Source organism: Misgurnus anguillicaudatus, chromosome 13, assembly GCF_027580225.2.
Source record: "Misgurnus anguillicaudatus chromosome 13, ASM2758022v2, whole genome shotgun sequence".
Lineage (NCBI taxonomy): Eukaryota > Metazoa > Chordata > Actinopteri > Cypriniformes > Cobitidae > Misgurnus > Misgurnus anguillicaudatus.
Genome location: NC_073349.2, coordinates 11,407,828 through 11,427,988, shown reverse-complemented (window position 1 = coordinate 11,427,988; position 20,161 = coordinate 11,407,828). Strand labels below are relative to the sequence as shown.

The 20,161-nt window shown below is 38.1% G+C and overlaps 1 protein-coding gene across 1 annotated transcript in view; it reads left to right on the top strand.

The window, feature by feature from the left end:
* Positions 1-20,161, top strand: part of tns2a (tensin 2a) — an 80,097-nt gene that overhangs the window by 14,733 nt on the left and 45,203 nt on the right. The window contains exons 2-3 of the mRNA XM_073875014.1: positions 10,912-11,017; positions 12,872-12,909. Coding sequence (XP_073731115.1) covers positions 10,912-11,017; positions 12,872-12,909 — 144 coding nt within the window. The remainder of the gene's footprint in view (positions 1-10,911; positions 11,018-12,871; positions 12,910-20,161) is intronic.

Here is a 20,161-nt window from a genome sequence, read left to right as displayed (position 1 = left end):
ACTGTCTGCTGCTAATAGACTGCAGTGTGATGATGGTGTGAAGCAGGGTGACGGGTTTATAGGAGTGCATTACATCCATACAGTAGGATGGACAGTTCGGTCTGTCATTTCGTAAGGACGAAGGCTTGTAACCATCAGATACTGAGAGGTACCCCAAATATTTGATCCAGTCTGTAAAATCCAGGCTGATAAGATTGGGAGCATCAAAGTTTAATTGACTGATTTCATATTGATTTCAATCTTTAAAGGCACATTTTGAAAATGTAACTTATGCAATGGTGTAAAAATTGGCAGAATAATTGGAAAAAAAAACATGTTCGCATGTTCAATATTCAGCTATGTGTTTAATTATATTCAGCTCCCACCAATAATTTTCCTTTTGGTGCATCTAGGGTGGCCATTCGTGCCAGTTCCGCCGGACACGTCCCGAACATGTTTTCGGGTTCGTTCTCCGGAAGTCACGTTTGTCGACCGCATACGTCATCAAGGTTTAATATTTTGGGTTTAATTTCAGAAAAGCAACCGTTACATTTCAAGGTTAGAATGAAACTACAATGATTGTATGTCTTAAAAGAAATAAATCTTAATTTTCTAATGTATTTTAACTGAAATGTGAGGACCTCGATGACGTATGCGCGTGACTTCCGGAGAACGAACCCGAAAACATGTTCGGGAAGTGTCCGGCGGAACTGGCACGAATGGCCATCCTAGGTGCATCCCTATCTTTGAGATAATCTTAAGGGCTTGTTATAGTTGTGCGTAGGTCCTACGGTGTAGCCGCGACGGCGTAGGTTCCGTGTTGGTTTTCATTTATACTTTAGCGTCGTCGTCGACGTCAAAAAAGAAGAAGCTTGGCAAGTTAACCCACAAACGAAGAAGAAACAGCAACTTGTTGTTGAGAAGACCAGCAATGATGGAAGTAAATAAACAGCGACATTTGTTGCAGTTTGAGTTAAATCACTCCTCAACTTGGCTCATCTTTTTTTTCACCATCGCAAACGGAAATACTTATGACGCAGTTTTTTTTACCTGACGGGAGGGGTTCTGGTGGACCAATCACAGCGCTGATGTGTTGTTCAAAATTTTGCGAGGTGCACGTCAGGCTACGCAGAGCTTCGCACAGCCTACGGATAACCTACGGCATACCTACGGCATAGCTACGGCGTAGAGCTTACGCACGACTATAAATTGGACTTTAATCAGACAATTTTAAAGATATCAAAGATTATATTTTCACATGTTCTTTACATTATATACTAGGATGATTTTATAGAAAACAGTAAATCACTTAACTCATTCCCCGCCAGCCTTTTTTTTTAAAATTGCATTCCAGCATTTTTTGTGATTTTATACAAAAGTTTCACAAAACGCCTTCCAGGAAAATGTTCTTCTATAAATAATTATACATACAAATATATATTAAAATGGAAAAAAAACCAGACCCTCTGCTTTCAAACAAACAAACAAACAAAAACGGGGGAAAAATATTTAATCCGATCTTCATTTGTTCTCTTTTTATAACCTCTTAAATATGGATATAGGTTTAAAAAAAGCTGAAATAATTGCATTTTAGTAAAGGAATTTTGATCAAAACATACACAGAGTTTAAAATGCTGTTGAATTCGTTTTTGCTTCAATTTTTTTATACATTGGGTAATAACGGAATTAAAGATAACCATAAAAAACCCGTCAGGGAAGTGTCATTGGCAGGGAACTGTTTTCTCTTAATTGACGAGATAACTCGTCAATGGCGGGATAAAAGAGTTAAAGTCCCAATGAATTCAAAACTGACAATAATTTTTTTATATAATATTGCAGTATTTATTATAAACAATTTATCAGTGTAAGTCATTATTAAAAAAAAAACATCAAAATCTGAAAATGTACTTGTAATTTACTTATGGCGATCATTGATGATGTCAGTAAGACGTCTTGGGTGGAGCATCTGTTAACTCCGCCCCCTCCAACTGTCATTTCTGAATGAAACGCATACTTTTCTATGTCCAGTCTAACCAATCAAAGACTTCGGATTCACAGGAACTTTAAAAAATTACTTATTTTTTAGGGTTTTCACAGACTGGGTCACATATTGAGGTTTGTAAGCGATCACTTTGTCATTTTTATTGACCAATTTTAATCTTATTTTCTCATTTAGTCCCATTCAATCTTAAAAATTTGGTTGCATCCTTGCTGGCTGACTGATGTATGTATCCACAAGGATTCGTGCAGAAATTAAATACAAGTCGGTGGATAGATTACGTATTTGTTGTTACAATATGAATGATCCGATATTGATGTTTAATAGAAGCATGTTTGCTGTTTGTACTGTGTATTTGTCATGGAAACATATCTGATTAGGACAGGAAGTATGTAATGGTGTTACGCTGACTTCATCATTGGAATAGGCAGTCTGTGTTCCTCTACTGCCTGTCCCACCCTAAAACACACATACATGCGCGCACGCACGCGCACACACACACACACACACACACACATACACCACCCAGCACACTTATAAACACACTTGCATTCACAAACATTGTGTGTGTTTATTGATCTCCCTCTTTTTACCCCTCACTGAGGAGATGCTTACTGCTATAACTTATTAGTTGTTAAGACAGCTGTTGATCATTTTCAGGGTTAAGGGTATAAACAAACCATTAAGTCTAAATATTAAACTTTTGTGCATATTTTGTCCTTTGTGGTTTGAACTAGAAACATCAATGTAGGCCTGCAAGATAGTGTGGGGAAACTTACATTGCAATGTTATGTTTTCCTGCGATCTATATTGCGATATGGATGACTTTACCAGATGACTTATAAAAGCTCAGTTTAAAGAGGAATTAATGCCTTGCATTTTTTTGTGTAGCTTACTGATTTTTCACAGACATCTGGGATTTTTGACTGCTGTGTAAACCTTTCTTATATAGAGTACCACTGGTGGTCCAAAATCGTGTTTAAAAAAAACACACGCTCTGTATGTTCTGCGATGTGACTATTGCGGATGCACGCATTGTGATGTCGGTGCTGAAACGATATATTGTGCAGCCCTACATCTGTGTCAACGTGGCTTGTTGAGGAAAGATCTGTTATTTCTTTTCTACAGGATCATACTTGTCATGTACTGTATGATTTTTGCCTGCAGGTCGATAAAATAGGATTAAAAGATGGACCGGAATGTCATGAGACAGGAGGTGGACTCTTTTGACTATGTTCAGTAAAAAAAACACACTGTAAAAAAGTTGGTTCAACTTAAAAAAATTAGCTCTCTGGTTGCCTTAAATTTTTTAGTTAATTCAATATTTTTTATCATGTTTTTGGGCTTTTTGGCCTTTATTTAGACAGTATAGTATAGAGTAGACAGAAAAGTTTTTGTCAAATCAGCATATATATTTTTATTTAAGTTAAACAACTTCAACTACTTTGTATAAGTTATGTCTACTATTCAAAAGTCAAAACCTAAAATAGTATGTTGAATTGACTTGCAAAACCAAGTTTTTTAACTTCATGCTGCATCTCAGGTTGCCATGAGGCACACTGGTGCTTTATGTCGACCACAGCGCTATTGGTGGCGACCAAAAATTAGTTTTATTTTTATAAAAAAATGTTGGCAAACATTTTAAGGGCACCTATGGTCCGATTCATGTTTTTACATTTCATTTGGTGTTATGATATGCAAAAGGTACAAACCCCAAAGTAAAAGATTACGGGAGTTATTGTCTCCAACATAAATATATTTTCTTGGACTACAACATTGTAGGCAACAGTTTACTTCCTGGGCCTGTTGACTTGACAAGACCGACATTATCATAATTCCTCCTGCTTCGGCCTGTGAGCGAATCTTTCAAACATGGTAAGGAGCGTCACATTTCCAGCTGACGTCAGAGGTATTCAAGCCAATCACAACGTACAGATTAGCTGGCCAATCAGGGACATAGCGCTTTTCAAATCAATGAGTTTTTAGTGTTTTCCACAGGATTTTAAGAGACTGTGGCAGTGATGACCTCATACCCCTATAAGCATATATGTGATGTCATTGTGTCGTGTTTTACTCTTTGATCTGTCACATTATATTGTATTTTAACACAACTGAATGCTTTACATATTATCTGTTCTGTTGTCTATAAAATAGTGACTAAACAGGACCCAGTAACGACCCACGACCCAGTAACTCTTTGTTTAATCCAATCAGCTCTTTCTTTAACTGCTGCTAAAAACGTGACATCGTCTGACAAAATCACCATACATTTACATTAAGGCTGTACTGTTGTTGCTCTTCTAATCAGTGTTGTTACGTTATGAGCACTTTTCAATTTAAATACGAGTGGTAGTTTTATTGTATATCGTGTATAGCTCAGACAATTTGGTGCAAATTCAGAATATGAGAGAATACACAATTGCTGTTGCATGTATTTGAATAAAACCCAAATTTAAAAGTCTGCTATGGTTTGCCAAATTATTTTCTCTAATAAATGTCTTAAAAGTTGTGTTCTGTCCAGTTTGTACCACGCAGCTCATGTTTTGATGGTTTAATCTAACCTAAGGGGCATTATGCAAATATTGTACAAATTTCCTCACCGGTGGACATTACTTTTTGGCCACTGCTCAGCTGTACCTAACATCTTCTCAATGTCCTGGCATCCACCCTAGCATTGTGTCTGTTAGTTTTACCCGCTGAAACATCACTTACATTTTCTTCAGAAATCAAACGTTTATTTTGCAGCTGGTTCTCAATACCATTGCTGTGGACGCCACCATAAACATCCCATCTGAGTGGTTTGGGCAGCAAAGTTAATTCCTCTGCCATCCATGCACGTTTCATTAAAAATAAATTATAGCAGTAATAAATCATATTCATTCACCTGGCTCATCACTTTATTTGGGAAGTTTAATGTCTAACAACTTATTTTTTTCCATCCTCTCTTCCCTATTTATATTTCCGATTTATCTGTGAGATTATAATTTTTTCCTTTTTGAATGTTTGTTTGAACGGCTTACCAAACTTTCTTTGTCTTTTTGATATTAAACTAATAACATCTGTTGGCGGACCACCACGGTTGCTGGCTGATTTTTGGTGATTGATAACATGGTATTTTGCCATTGTTTATTATTTATAGTGACATTCAGCAGATTAATGAACAGGCACTTTCTCCTTGGGGCATCCTGGGGTACAACAGTGTTTGTATGCAGATTATGGCAGGATGGAAATCTTTAGTCATTTTTGAACCATGTTGAACCATGAATGCGTGTTTTTTCCTCCCAAGTATTTTGATAGGACGGTTACTTTTGTACCTTTAATCCTTGTATTTGCACAATGACTGCTGTAGCAATATATTAGCTGTGCAAAGTTTGTGGGTTCGAATCCCAGGAAACACACAAAATGATCAAATGTATAGGTTGCTTTGGAGAAATGCATGTGTTAGACTCCGATCATTGCTAAAATGGATCTTGGTCCAAATGACGTCTTAGGGGTTCAAATCCTTACCATTTAGATGATCACCCCCAACCCTACAGGTCAACCTGAGGTTTTAGGTTTTCAATAACTTTCTCAAGTGAGATTTTCCTATTCGGCAACAGATGCATGAAGTTTTGTGGGGACGCCCAATGCCATCATTTTAAACAAGTCAATCTGTGTTTTTATTCTCGCTTGGCTTTCCACTCCGAGCTTCCATGTACGGATTTAGGCTGGGACACTGAGTTTAGTTCATTGCAGGATATTTCCCACAATGTGAGGATCTGTTGAAGCTATTTATGGAAGAGAAGAAAGTGCAGAGGTGAAGAATCATGAGAAAAATCGCTGTGCGGGTGTGTCTGTTGCTTCTGCGTGTACATCTGTCATTTACATGCCTGTTTATTTCAAGATTGTCTGGTGAATTCCTTCTCTGTTCTTACATTTGTGATCGAAGGGGAGGGTTGACTTCTCTCAATGGTTGTCCTTTTTGCTGAGAGCTTTGGCATGTTGTTCTGGATGGCTAAAATTAAGTGAACAGTCCTTCCTTGTGTGCGCCCCGCACCCTGGGGGCTGTCCATATTCCTGCTGCCCGCTCTTGGCACACTGTTTGTCGGGCAGAAGGAGACTATGTTGACGGGTGGTGCGCCGGTCACACCTCGGAAAGTGCTGGACCTGTGAGACGTGATTTTACGCACGGTTAAAGAGAGGGCGGGGTTATAGCAGGTAATGCCATTTAGCATTGAAGAGGTACGATTTTTAAAATGCACTTTTTGTTTTTACCTCACTAGGGTACACAGAAAGCTCATGAAATGCTCATTAGGGCTAAATACGGCAAACGCTGTCTAATAGCCTAGAATTAGCAGGATCACTTACTTTTGATTTTGGGTGGCATCAGTGATTTTTGTTATGCATTAGTTTTAAGATTACTGTATGTTCACGGGAGTTCATGCACAAGATTATTTGCAGCTTGGTGATCTCTACCTCAGTTAATAAGTTGTTTGCTGGTATCATTAGAGCGTGGATAAAGGATAAAGTAAACAGTGAACATGTAAAAAATGAACAGCAGAAATGAGGCAAAAGAAATGAAATGCAAGCATTAAGGAGCTGGAAAAGAGAAACATTACTGAGCTTACTGGAGTCTTGAAGCAGCCAAGTGTATTAACATGACCTGGCAGAAATCTCTCTCTCAATCTAGTTTGATTAACTCAGAAACTTGCTAATGCATAGCACAAAGCTTTTTCCATGTGGCGTTTAACAGAGCAATTGCTGATGTATGAAGCAGCTGATCTTTCAGGTGAACCTGAATTGTTTGCTCAAAGTAAATATGTGATATTTTTGGACTTGCTCTCATTAAACAAATCTGTTACCAGTTTAGAATCGCAACATTTACATTCTTTGCTCAGGATAAACAGCTGAAATGTGTTAAATATAATTTGGTGATATTACAGAAATTAACTTGCCGGGGTGGTTGCCAGGGTGTTGGCATAGGGTTGTTATGAGGGGCGTCATGTACCAGTTTTGTAAAAGGGGCACAGTGTGCACACTTCATAATATATTAACGTCTATTCATAGAATACAGGGTTTCCCGCAGAAAATGTGTTAGTTAAGGTGGTAGGGTTGGGCTGGTGGGTGTTGCCGAGGGACGTGGCAATCAAAGGGGCGGGGCGTTTACATCATGATGAAAATTAAAATATTTTTATTTAAAACACTCAAATAAAACTTAAAGGACAAGTTCGGTATTTTACACTTAAAGCCCTGTTTTCAGATTGTTTATGATGAAATAGAACGGTCCTGACTGAAATTTCGACATATGCAGCTGCCCCGAGAATTTTCGGGTGTTTGTGTTTCACCTCCCACCTTTACAATGGGTCTATAGGCGCACCGGAACAATCCTTTCTAAAATGCAGTAAACTTTCGTTTACAAAGACGTGAAACTCACCGAGTGGTCAGGGGTGTTCACTGACATGCTCACACAAAAATTGCTGCAAAAGATGCTTTCCAACCGCTGTTTTAGCATTCGTTGTTAACTTTTGGGCCTTTTTTTCCAAACGCCTCACACCCGTATATTCTTCCGTTGAGAGCTTAAATAATAAACACTCCAGCCCAAGTGGTGGCGCTAATCCGCCATTGCCAATTGCAAGAATAGAAACAAAGTTCCCGGCGTGGAGTAATACCGTACCTCACAGCACATCTAATGCAAGTCAATGGAGTTGACAAAAACTACGATAAAACCTGTTGGAATGCGTATTTTGCAGCGATTTCCGTGTGAGCATACAAGTGAACACCCCCGACCACTCGGCGAGCCCCACGCCCCTGCAAACGAAAGTTCAATGCATTTTAGGAAGGACTGTTCCAGTGCACCCACAAACCCATTGTAGAGGTGGGAAGTGAAACACAAACACCCGAAAATTCTCGGGGCAGCCGCACATGTTGAAACTTCAGTCAAAACCTTTCTATTTCATCATAAACAATCTGAAAACAGGGCTTTAAGTGTAAAATACCAAACTTGTCCTTTAATTTTGAAGAAACTATAACAGAAAATGAACACATACTAGATTATTAATGAATTATATGTTTTCCCTCTTACGGGAATAGCTGCGTATAATGAAGTGAAACTAAAGGGTTAATAAACACAAACTAAAGCAGATGTTGTAGAACGTCTGGCGAACGATGATAGATTAAAAATTTTAAAAACGGATTATTTCCCACTATTAATTACATTCTCTTAAAGGAATGTAACTACTGTAGCATGTAAATAATGCATAAATAATGTGAGCAAGAGCGCTCAACAATTACATCTAATTAACAGGCACGTGAAACTTAGCTAGCAGGTTGCTCAAACAACAAAATCACCTGCTAACTTACTTTAAATTTGCAAGAACTATAGACCAATACAATAACAGGCTTAAATAAACCCAAAACATAAGTCCACTTACAGTTCTCACAGACGCGCGTTTTATCAACTGGCTAGTTATTTTCTCATTTCGGCCGTGTGGCGCATGTGCCCGCTCGCGGTGTGAAGCGTGTCCGTGCTATTCTTCGAGATGTTTTATCAACTGGCTAGTTATCCTTCAGACAGTGACGGACCACGTTTTTTCTCATTTCGGACGTGTGGTGCATGTGCCTGTTCGCAGTGTGAAGCGCGTCTGTGCTATTCTCCGAGAGTTAAGGCGGTAGGGTTACGTTAAAATCCTTTTTATAGGCCATGTTCTCATGGACTAAACAAACAAAACGGTAATAAGTGTTTAGAAGTTCATTTAATTGCTTTTTTACACATTCATGGAAAAACAAAGTGAAAAAAATGTAACTTTTACACCGACAACTCATTTAAACGTTACATTGATGCGCTCATCGATCACGTCTGTGATTGAGTGTAATGATCAACACTGCAAAACTGGAATAAAAAGAAACCTTTGATGCAACTTAAGGAGATCTTAATGTAATGCTGAAATTTTTGTTTATTTTCACAATTCAAGTTAATTGCATTGATAGCATGCCACATACTAGCAACATATTTCTATAAAGTTATTACAGGAATGCATTTTTGCATCAAATTTGACCTAAGAGTCAGAGCACATAAAGATATAAACCTTCAAAAATGGACTTTGAACCATTATTTTTGTACACAACTGAACATTGCGGTAGCTGCTGCGCTTTGAAAGTGTTGTGAGCATTTGTGATGGTGTTTTTTAATTTGATTTTATCAGATAACAAAATGCAGCACCAGGAGCAACAATAATGGCACCGGAGCTGTTCTGTTACGTCTGGATTTGTATAGTTCATTAATAATTCATTGCGTCCAGATTAAAACAACGAAAATCTCAGAGTGAAGTGAATAACTGCTCATATTTTGCTTTTAAAACAAGAAACACATGAAAAGATGCTTCATTGATTTTGAGGTTGCATACAAAATCCATTCAGTAAAACTAGATTATTCTAAATGTGCACATTTTTGAGATTTTATTTCAGTCAGTGAAGCACTGTCATCACAAACACATGGGAGCAGACGTCAATGAATGTGTTTGTCTCACGTTATTGCTTAAATTGGTTAATGCTAGGGGTTTTCGAGCAGTGACACTGGCACGGGCCAATTAAAAGTGACGTGGTTGGACATTTTTATTGCGGTTAACCATTAAACCGGCAATCGTTACATCTCTATTTTACATTTTCTAAAGTAAATATGGTGCTTGACCATGCAAAAATCACCACCTTGATGCTCGGGATTGTGGTTGGTTGCTAGGGCGTTGCTATGGGGTTGTTAATGTGTTCTGAGTGGGTTTTATCAGGATGATATGCAACTGCTAGGGAGGTTTGATGCTAGTTTTACATTTTCTAAAGTAAATATGGTGCTTGACCATGCAAAACTCACCACCATGATCCTGTGGGGTTGTGAGTGGTTGCCAAGGCGGGCTATGCAGTCGTTAAGGTGTTCAGAGTGGATTTGAATGGGTTGCTGTGCAACTGCTAGAGAATTCTCATAGCATTTTACGTTAAATGTGGTACTTGACCGTGCATAAATCGCCTCTGTGATTTTCTGGTTTTGTGGTATTTTAAGATGGGCATAACATGGGTTTGTGACTATACCAGCTGAGTGTATGCACGGTGTACGACACCTAACGGGCACACGCTGCATTTCTTTCCAGCTGTCTAAACACGGTTGAACGAGGGAGAGAGAGAGTGGAAAAGAGAGCTAAACCTCTCTACATTTCTGCCAAATGGAAAAACCGAAACGCAACTTCCAAACACAAAGAAGCATTATGCTCCCCAGCTGAAACGTCATGCGCTGTAAAAACCAAACCATACGCACTTTCGTGGGTCACATACATGATGAGTTTATATTGTACGTGTTGTGAGGGTGTGAGAGTGAGGTATTTCGTGGTGGTCCCTTGCCCAAAAGCCACACGGTGGTGTTGTTCAGAGTCGTTTGGGCGAATCGGTGCATTTTATACTGTTCCAGACCTCAGGTGTGTCTCTTGTAGATAAATGTGTTGGGTTTTGTTTTCCTTCTTAGCATTGAAGGATGAGCTGCTGTACATGGGATAACAGACAGAGACCTGATGTCCAAAGAAGAGTACAGGTCAGTGAGGGACGATGTACTGTATATGATGAAAGATTTACATTCACATTTGGCAGGTGCTTTTATAGGTATGGATTTGTATCAGTTTAGTTTCCCTTGGAAGCAAACCTATGATCTTTTGCGCAATGCTGTACCAATTGAGCTACAAATCTGATGGGACCAAAAGAGAATCAATGGCTGTTTGTCTTTAGCCATAAAGTGAACTAGTCTAGATTGTGAGCTGTAAAAAGTTGTTACAGCAAATGGTTATAAAAGAAAACAAGTTTTGTCACTGAACACTTGCCACAGTGAACTCAATAAACACACGGCAAGCGCTAAATGCAAATAAAATGTAATGTATAGTTATGTTTGATTGAAACAGATTTTGTTGTTTGTTTTTCAGGCGGGAAAGGGCGAGCCCCACGTCTTTAAAGAGAAGACGTTCAAAAAGAAGCGCCAGTGTGGGGTATGCAGGCAAAGCGTGGAGAATTTGGGCTCCTTTTGTCGAGGTATGTGAAAATTTCATCCTTTCATTTTAAACACATGGAGTCAAAATATACAGCACAAGTTGTCATGTTTGATGTTTTTGTGTCATTTATGAAATTTGAAGGCTACAGTCCTCATTTATTCATAGCTAACCAAATTCTCCTGTTTGTTTACATTGGCTATGTTTACATGCACAAAATTTGGTCAATTCGACTGAATTTTAATTTGATTGCAGATAACGACAATACAGTTTACATGTACTCTAAACCTGTTCTCTGTTTAAAAAAGTTTGTTTACATGTACATTATATATATTCCGAAACCAAACGTCCGCGCAAGTGCACAGCCAGATTTGCATATCAAAAAAACAGCACAATGGACATTCAAAACTATCCCAAAAACTATTCAGAGCCCAAATACCAATAACTTATCAACAAAGTCTTTTATATTTTAACCCGCAGAAAAAAAAACTATTCACGGAAACAATTTAAAAGTAGCCCAAATTTTGGCAAAGGAGCGCACAGCATCTCTCATCGAGTTCACGCTTTATCTCATGATAAATATACAAAGTCAAAGTTGTGTTGGAGAAAGTTGTTCCTAAGTTTTTAGATATAGGCAAAGAAAACACACTTATCGAAAGGCACAACGCTATTTTATTGCTTTATGTAATGTTTTCAGAGTACACATAAACGCTGCAGAATGTACCGCACGGGACCCCATTACCTTAAAATGGACATTCCACAGGACGTTTTTAAGATATTAAATAAATCTTTGATGTCCCCAGAGTACATATGTGAAGTTTTAGCTCAAAATCCCATATAGGTAATTTATTGTGGCATGTTAAAATAAGAACTTTATGGGTCTGAGCAAAAATGCACCATTTTTGTGTGTATCCCTTTAAATCCAAATGAGCTGCTCAGGTGGGCGGAGTCTCAAGTGCTCACGCTGTTTTAAGAGGGAGATTCTCTCAGCAATGTTCAGCATTATATATTTGAACAAGTTTAAAAAGTCAATCATCTGTTTTATGCACACTAAATACATGTTTATCAGCAGATGGGGAACATTGTGGAATAAAAATAAAGAATTTTAGGTCTCATGCTACTGTTTGTGTTTGAGGGAATACAAACGCGTCGTGCTGTCAGTCATTCTTTCTCTCTGTCTCTCACACTCGTGAGGCCGCTTCATGGTTGGATAGCGCAGATGAAGGGGCAGTATCATTATAATAAGATCCCCTTACTACGTCATGGGGGGAGCGAAATCCGAATGACCTATCTATTCACATGCATGCAGAAGAGAGCCTTACCAAAACAAAGTTACAGGGTTGCTATTTTTATGTTTTCTGGGTTGGGAGAAGCACTGGGGACCCGATTATAGCATTTAAACATGGAAAAAGTCTGATTTCAAGGTATTTTTGCATCCAATTGAGAAAATACTACGATTCACGTGTTTACTGGTGCACTTTTCTCCTGATTATCAGATCACAGATCTACACCACCCTTTTCTATAAGATCCAAATTTGCATCTGATCGACTTGCTTTTCAATCCGATTACACCATCAATACGATTTATTTGGTTGCATCATGTAAACGTACCTATTGAAAGCAACACAGTGGCTGCCGTCTTCAGGTGTCTGATAAAATAAAAAAAATAATAAATAGTCATGGCCAAAAGTGTTGGCACTCTTGGTAAATATGAGCAAAAAAAAAGGTTGAAAAGAAGAAATGTAGATTCTTTTTTATAGCTTTCTTTGCTCATATTTACCAAGGGTGCCAACACTTTTGACCATGACTGTATATATAAAATTATAGCAAGTATTGTAGTCTTATAAGTCGGTATTCATCTTTAACCAATACATTTCCCTCTCTCTATCACCTACAGTCTGCAAAACAGCCACACATAAGAAATGCGAAGCCAAGGTAAGATATTTTTCCATTTCTTTCGATTTCAACCTTATCACTCTTTCCTTCACTCCCATTTCACAAACACATAGGTGTATAAAATGGGAGTTTGTTACTTTAAAAGGGAGTTAACTCTCACTTTCTGTGCTCTTTATACTGAAGGCTTCCCTGTGTTGGGGTGGAGGTGTTGGCACCCGCACAGCCGCACCCCAGCACCACACTGCCTGACTGAAAGGCTCATTGATAAGGTCAATGGTTGTCAGCATTGGCCCGGGACTTACTTGGCAGATAGGCCCACACATATCAGGCCCATTTTCAGAAAAACACCCGGGAGTTACAGTCCAGGGAGGCATGCGTCATATGTCAGAACACAGAGCCATTTATTAAACTCAATTTGTGTGTTGGAGACAAACTTAGATTCACAGCTCCTGAATCTGTGGATTTAAAAACATATTGTACTGACATATCTTAACATATATCAAATGCCATTGTTTTGTCTCAAGACGCACACCAGTATTGTTTTTGTAAGTTATGCTTGTGAATAACTACTTAAATGTCCTAATATAACTAAGGCCTAGTCCTGGATTAATCTAAACCCTGTCTGGGAAACCGCCCCTTTGTATTAGATAGTAATTGATCTAAAATACCTGATAGTTTAAACAACAAAAATGTTCCTTTAATGCTTTAAAAAGCAACAGGTAACCAAAATATTTCCTTTTCAATAAAAGTGCCAGCTGTTGCTTTTTGCAATGAAGGATTTACAGTTTTGCATTTTATTCCTCAGTGTTTGGCACAGGTTGAGGTTTGGTCAATGTGCAAAGAAACACAAGATGGTTTAACATGCCACATGGTTATTCAGTCAGCAAATGTCTAACCCGCTGAGACTGTCTTTATGACAATGTATCCTGCTTTCTTGGCAAGAAATGAACACAACTAAACTGAATGAATGTTTGGGAACCAAGTTCATATAATTATTATAAGTATTTTAATGTTAGTGCAGAATACATATTTTTTCCTCATTAACTCCTACCCTGCCAGAGTTTTTTTTTTTTTTTTAAGTTGCCAGCCAGCGCCAGCATTTTTTATGATTTTCACAAAAGTTGAATGCCTTTAAGAAAATGTTCTTCTTTAAAGGAACAGTATGTAAGAAATGTATATCAATTAATCATAAAATGGCCCTCATATCTCACTAGACATTAAGAAATCATTTTCATTTCAAATACTTATATCACTCACAACAGTGGTCCAGCCAAGATATTGTCATTTAAAAAGTGGAGTTGCAGCCCTCAACTGATGTTTATGTTGTCATTTTGTGTATTGGCCACCAGTTGTGTGATTGCAGTACCAGTTTTAGCCACAAGTTTTGTGAGTGCAGTACCAGTTTTGGCCACAATCCTACATACTGTTCTTTTAAATATTTAAACATACAATATTTCAAATGAAAGAACAGACCCTTTGCTTTATTTTTTTTATCCTACACTCTTAGAACTGTTAAAAACAACACATTAGTTGTTTAGTTAACACTAAATGCGTTGTCCCAGAATCCACACATCTCTGTGTTATTATTGAAGCAACACATTTTGTGTTATTTTTCACACAACTTGTGTTATAGTTTAACACAAAATCAACACAAAGGTTGTATCTGTGTGTATCTGTGTAAATAATCCATTCTTTTTACCTGCAACCAAAATCTACCCTCGGGTACAAATAAAGTTACCTTACCTTACCTTACAAAGGTGATTGAAGAGATTTTTGTGAGATCAAATTCGGAGCGATGATCAAAACATACACAAAGTATTTCTTGTTTTTGGATCTGGTATGCAATGGTGTTTTATAAGTTGGGTAAGACTGCCACCTAGTTGATAATAGCTGTAATATGGATTGTCGGAAAAATCGTCATTGGCATCGAAGCATTTCAGTGACAGGGAAAGAGATAACAAGCTTTTTATGACAGAAGCGTTACATGGTCGATTGTAAAGTATTGCAAAGATTAAAATCACACTTTTGTTTAAACTTTAAAAAGTGCATGATCGTACTGCATTTTTTGAGTTATTTCAACTTAAAAATATTAACTTACTCAAAAAAAAAGTTAAATTAACTCTAAATTTTAAAGCAGCCAGGACACTTACTTTTTGAATAAAGTTGAATAAACAAATCTTTTTTTTCCTAAATCTTTTGAGACTTTATCCTGGAATTCACAGACAAATTTTATGGTGTGACAGTGACAAAAAACAACATTAGAACACTATTTTACAATTTCCATGAATTTTACCAGTACACATTGCCTCTTTTTATCACCTTGCACTTACCGTTGTGTCTAATGTTGAGTGATTGGTTCATTTCCTAATACGTGTACCATGCATGCATATATAGTCATGAACATTGGTGTTGTCTCTGATCGCCACCATCTTTGTTAGGGAGTGGTTCTCCTCCCTTGAGATGTGTGGAGACCATGACCTTTAACCAAGAAAATGAAAAACCTTATCACCCATCCGAACCATAGACCAGTCCTTCACAATTTGGCACCACACACAACAGAACAAAGACAAATTTTGAGAACATTTAAGCCCTCACAGGTTTAAATACCATGCCAGTCCAAGTCATGTGTTCAGCGGGGTCCAAAACGCTGAAGTGTTATCACTGAAACATTAGGCAGCGTTAAATCCATAGACTCAAATTGTTGGCACCCAGCGTGCAATGCAAACCTCCAATCTCACTTGGTTACTTAGTCATCCTGGTGTTATTATACATTTGACCCAGATCAGCACTTTATTTCAAAGTCTAGCGATCAGTGTAAGCCCTCGTCCTATACTCTTTAATATAGACAATCCAGTCAAAGGAGATCCAGCTGTTTCCTGATACTCTCCTAAGCTTCTGTTCACTTCAGGGGCTCTATGGCATTATTAGTTTTGAATGGGTTGTATATTCGCCTCTTCATAGCACTGCATGGGAATTTAAGTGGATTCGGAGATGCCCACTAAGATGGCTTAAACTGAGATATGAATGAGAATGTGCATATGTTGACATATTAAATATATGAGTGTGGACAGATATGTCTATAGAAATGTAGTAGACCATAGAGAATAGGTAAGGTAAGGAGCAAAATGTTTTATGGAGGAGACTCGCTCAGACACATATGGCTAGTTAGAGAAGCCATTGTGAAGACTTATTAAAGTCTCCATCCAATAATTTTAGATGTATGTTTAGTCAAATCCTTAACTTAGTACTTTTTAAGATGTAACGTTTTGCCTCTATTATTCATGTTTTACCTGTGATAATGGAAGTTCATGAAACTTAATAGTTTTGTGTTGTGTTTGTTGCCTATATGTGCAATATGTATTTAACTTGTAGATGCCTGGAATATTAGGAGACATGAAAATCTCTGATGAAAATCGTCCAAAGTACATAAGATTTTGTTTCTAAGATATTTAAGCATTTTAATGTTATTTTCAGTTGAGACAGCTCAAACATGTCTTAGTCTAGGACTAGCCTCAAGCCTTGTCTATGAAACAGGGGGCAAATCTATTAATTTATTACAGATATATACTAATACATTTGGCAGACACCAAAACGATTTACAGTGCATTCCAACTATACATTTTTTTATCAGAATGTATGTTCCCTAGGTTACAACCCATGACCTTTTGCTGCAAACGCAATGCTCTACCAATGAGCTATACAGGAACAAAGATTTACTTGTTTTAAATATTCATTGCATGCTAATACATAAGTTACAGGATCCAAAACAAACACTGGCCAATAAAATAGTTACATGCCAATAGCTGATAATTTTATTTCCAATATAACACACATTAATTGAGTCAAACTATAAGAATCATAGACTGTAAAAAAAAGACGGACGATGCCCGTTCGCTCTCTTCCATTGGTGAAAAGTGAAGCCGCCAGTGTCCCGATACAGCGCAGACATCTTGGCCCTTGAGTCTGCACAGTAGCGATTTCGGGATGCAGAATGCGCATAGCTGTCAATCATGACGTCACACCACCGTTTTTATAGCATTAAATAACTAAAAACAAACTTATTTTAAAACAAATGCTTGAATTTACATCAGCGTGATAAAACTGCAGTAAATGTTTTGGCTTCACTTTTCAGGGCTTGTGCGGCACACTTGGTAAGAATGCTAAGTCAAACCATCACCGATGGAAGCAAGCAACTCACATTAAAGACATATAAACCTGATAAATCAAATACAAAATATCTGCATGTCTTTTAAAAACTCTTACAGTACTATCGTTCATTTATTAAAGGCATTTTTGTCCTCAGAACCATATTTGATGCACAACACATTGTCGGGAAATGAATGGCAAGACTTTACAATAAGGTTGTATTTGTTAAAGCTCACATAACACACGCTGTTTCTGCATTTCTAAGGTTAATCTGGAGTACCTATAGAGTAGTATTACATCCTTTATATCTCCCAAGAGTTTTTAGTTTAGTCAGATTTATAAAATAATCTTTCTGATAACGTACAAAAAATGAAGAAGGAGGAGTTACTACCGCGGGAGGAGCGAGTACGAGTCATGCAACACTATACAACACTGTTTAACTTTTGATTCACTACATGTTCGTGTCATTTATATAATATGCACGCGACTATTTCCAACATAAGACAGAAGTTTTACTTACCGCATGCAACTCATGACCCGGTTGGGAAAATCCAGCGCATCAAACACACACGCAAAACTCCGCTGCTACCCCGGAGTTTTTACGGCCTCGTGCCTCTGGCCTAATCACAGCCGTGATGATATAGAGCTATATCACACGACTCCGAGAGCGATATTGCTTCTGTCTTATGCTTTTATACAAAAGTTCGGCGGCACACGTTTGAAAAACGAAAACTAGAAAACAACAACGGAGATATTTTAAAAGCCTCTTTGTTTGAGAACTACTTCTTCCGCCACGGATTTGAGGGCGGCCAGAATGACAGGTAACACTTTCGGCTGCTTTGAATCTCATATTAACTAAATTGACGGATAGGCGTTCCTTTATATTAACGTTTCTTGGTCACAAAGTGTAGTTTTAAGATTAGTTCAGTCGAGAATATATATGTATTATATTTAAATATACAGTCGATTAGTAAAGATAGCGCCTGTTTGAATGTTTGCTTAGTGAGATTCGGTACTTATGAGAACCAAAGCATGAGCGACGTCAGTGTTCACTCGCCCCACTGACCACCGCCCTCTCTGGGCTACATCTCTGACAGGGATTCCAAGGCTCTCATGTTGGCCTTGTTTGTTTTTGATGGTCAAAATGAGATCAAATCAGCAGTATTTGGTGTCATGATAAAACTATTACTTGTTTTTTTATTCATATTTAGTGTCTTTTGTGTTGTTATTGTTTTGGCGCGAGGTAAAAGTTAATAAAACTATACTTCTATAATGTTACTATTGGTTTACCATTTCATCTTAACGCGATACGAGCACTCGGTTATTATTAGACTTCGTTCTTGTCAGTACTATATAAAAGTTTTTTTATAAGTGTCAGAGAGATGTTTTTGCATGCTGCTTATAAATATATCAGTGGCGATATCTCATAACATGTTTTAATAGTCACGTCGCGATTAAATAAATGATCAATGTCCCCATTTAAAAGCTGCGATGCTTACCTGCAGTTCCACAGTGTTTTCGCGATCTGATAAGAAATATAGCTCCAGAAAAAAATGAGTGTTTTCATTCCTCTTTCCAAGTGTTAATCGTCCACACGATGTGACAAGACATTACTCCCATTAACTTTAACGTAACATCCAAGAGCGCTGATCTTTGACGGAATAATTAATTTCCGATTGGGGATTCACAGACTAATTTACGAGCTAGTGAACTAATGAGACACACGGAGAGTGATTCAAAACAGCGCGGTTGTGTGTGTCCGTGTGTGCCTGCAGTTTTCCATTCAGAGATGAGCCTGTTTAGCGGGGTTTTCCGAGGGAAGTGCCAATAAAAAGAAGTGATACCTGTAGAAACCCCAGAAACGTCAGCTGGACCGGTAATCGAAAAAAACTTTCAGAAACTTGTAGGAACCTTGGAGAAGTGCATTCGGCACAGAAATACTCTGTAACATGCACAACTGCTTTTTTGACACTTTGCCTACGTTTAGCATGAGGAAACAACTCTATAACCGTGTTAATAAGTCAGAATGCTTGAAATACCATTCGGAAACCCCCCCCCCCCCCCCTTAACATTACTTAACTCTTTCCCTGCCATTGACGAGATATCTCGTCAATTAAGAGAAAACGCTTCCCCCGCCAATGACGAGATCTTCCGCAACTTTTTAAACCCGGAAGTATTGCCCTATGGCAAGCGGCTGCATGTCCATGTCTGTTTTAAAGATCGCTCTGAATGGGATCTCTATGAAAAGTCCGTCACAAACATGGAATTATCTCAGCTTTTTGCTCAAAATGTGGTGTTTTTGCAGAAACCTACCCATATTCAAAAGCTGATTACAAAAGAACTACTGAAGGTAGGATGAAACGTTTTTTTTTTGTTTGAAAGCAGAGGGTCTGTTCTTTCATTTGGTATATTGTATGTTTATTTTCGGTACATTTTCTGGAAGGCATTAAAGGCATTTTGTGAAAATCATGAAAAACGCTGGCGCTGGCTGGCAACTTTTTTTAAAAAATGCTGGCGGTGAAAGAGTTAAAGCAACACTATGTAGTTTTTTTACCTTTAAATAATGTCTCTAAAATTATTTCAGTGATAGAACAACTTTTAACTGGACAAATTGTACTGTTGCTGCAACCTGAGCAGCCTCCTAGCTGCTACAAGCACACTCTGAAAGTGGCGGTGGAGGGTTTGAAACACAGCCCCGCCCCTCCCCCTGCCTGCAGAAGAGTGTCTGATACCAGGCACTGTTCCGCTTTTCAACCACATGGGGGAGCTGTAAGTCATTTTTACATGGAAACTACATAGTGTTGCTTTAATGCATTAGCTAACATTTACTAAAACATTTTTAAAATTAAAAGTTGTATCTGTTAAGTAAGGGATCATTTACAGGCAGCAGGTTGTTATTGCAGAAATAAGCCTCGACAGTATGATCTTGTATCACACTGAATGGCTTATTTCACAAACAGGGGCGTCGGACTGGGGGTAAAACCAGTACTGATTACCAGGGCCACAAAGGAAGAGAGGGCCCTTGAAAGTCTGAAATATATTATGGGGGTGGGGCATTGGGCCCCATTAGGACTGCCTATGCATAGGGCCCGAGATCTTGTGCAACGCCCCTGTTCACAAATACAACCAGCTACCTGTACATTAT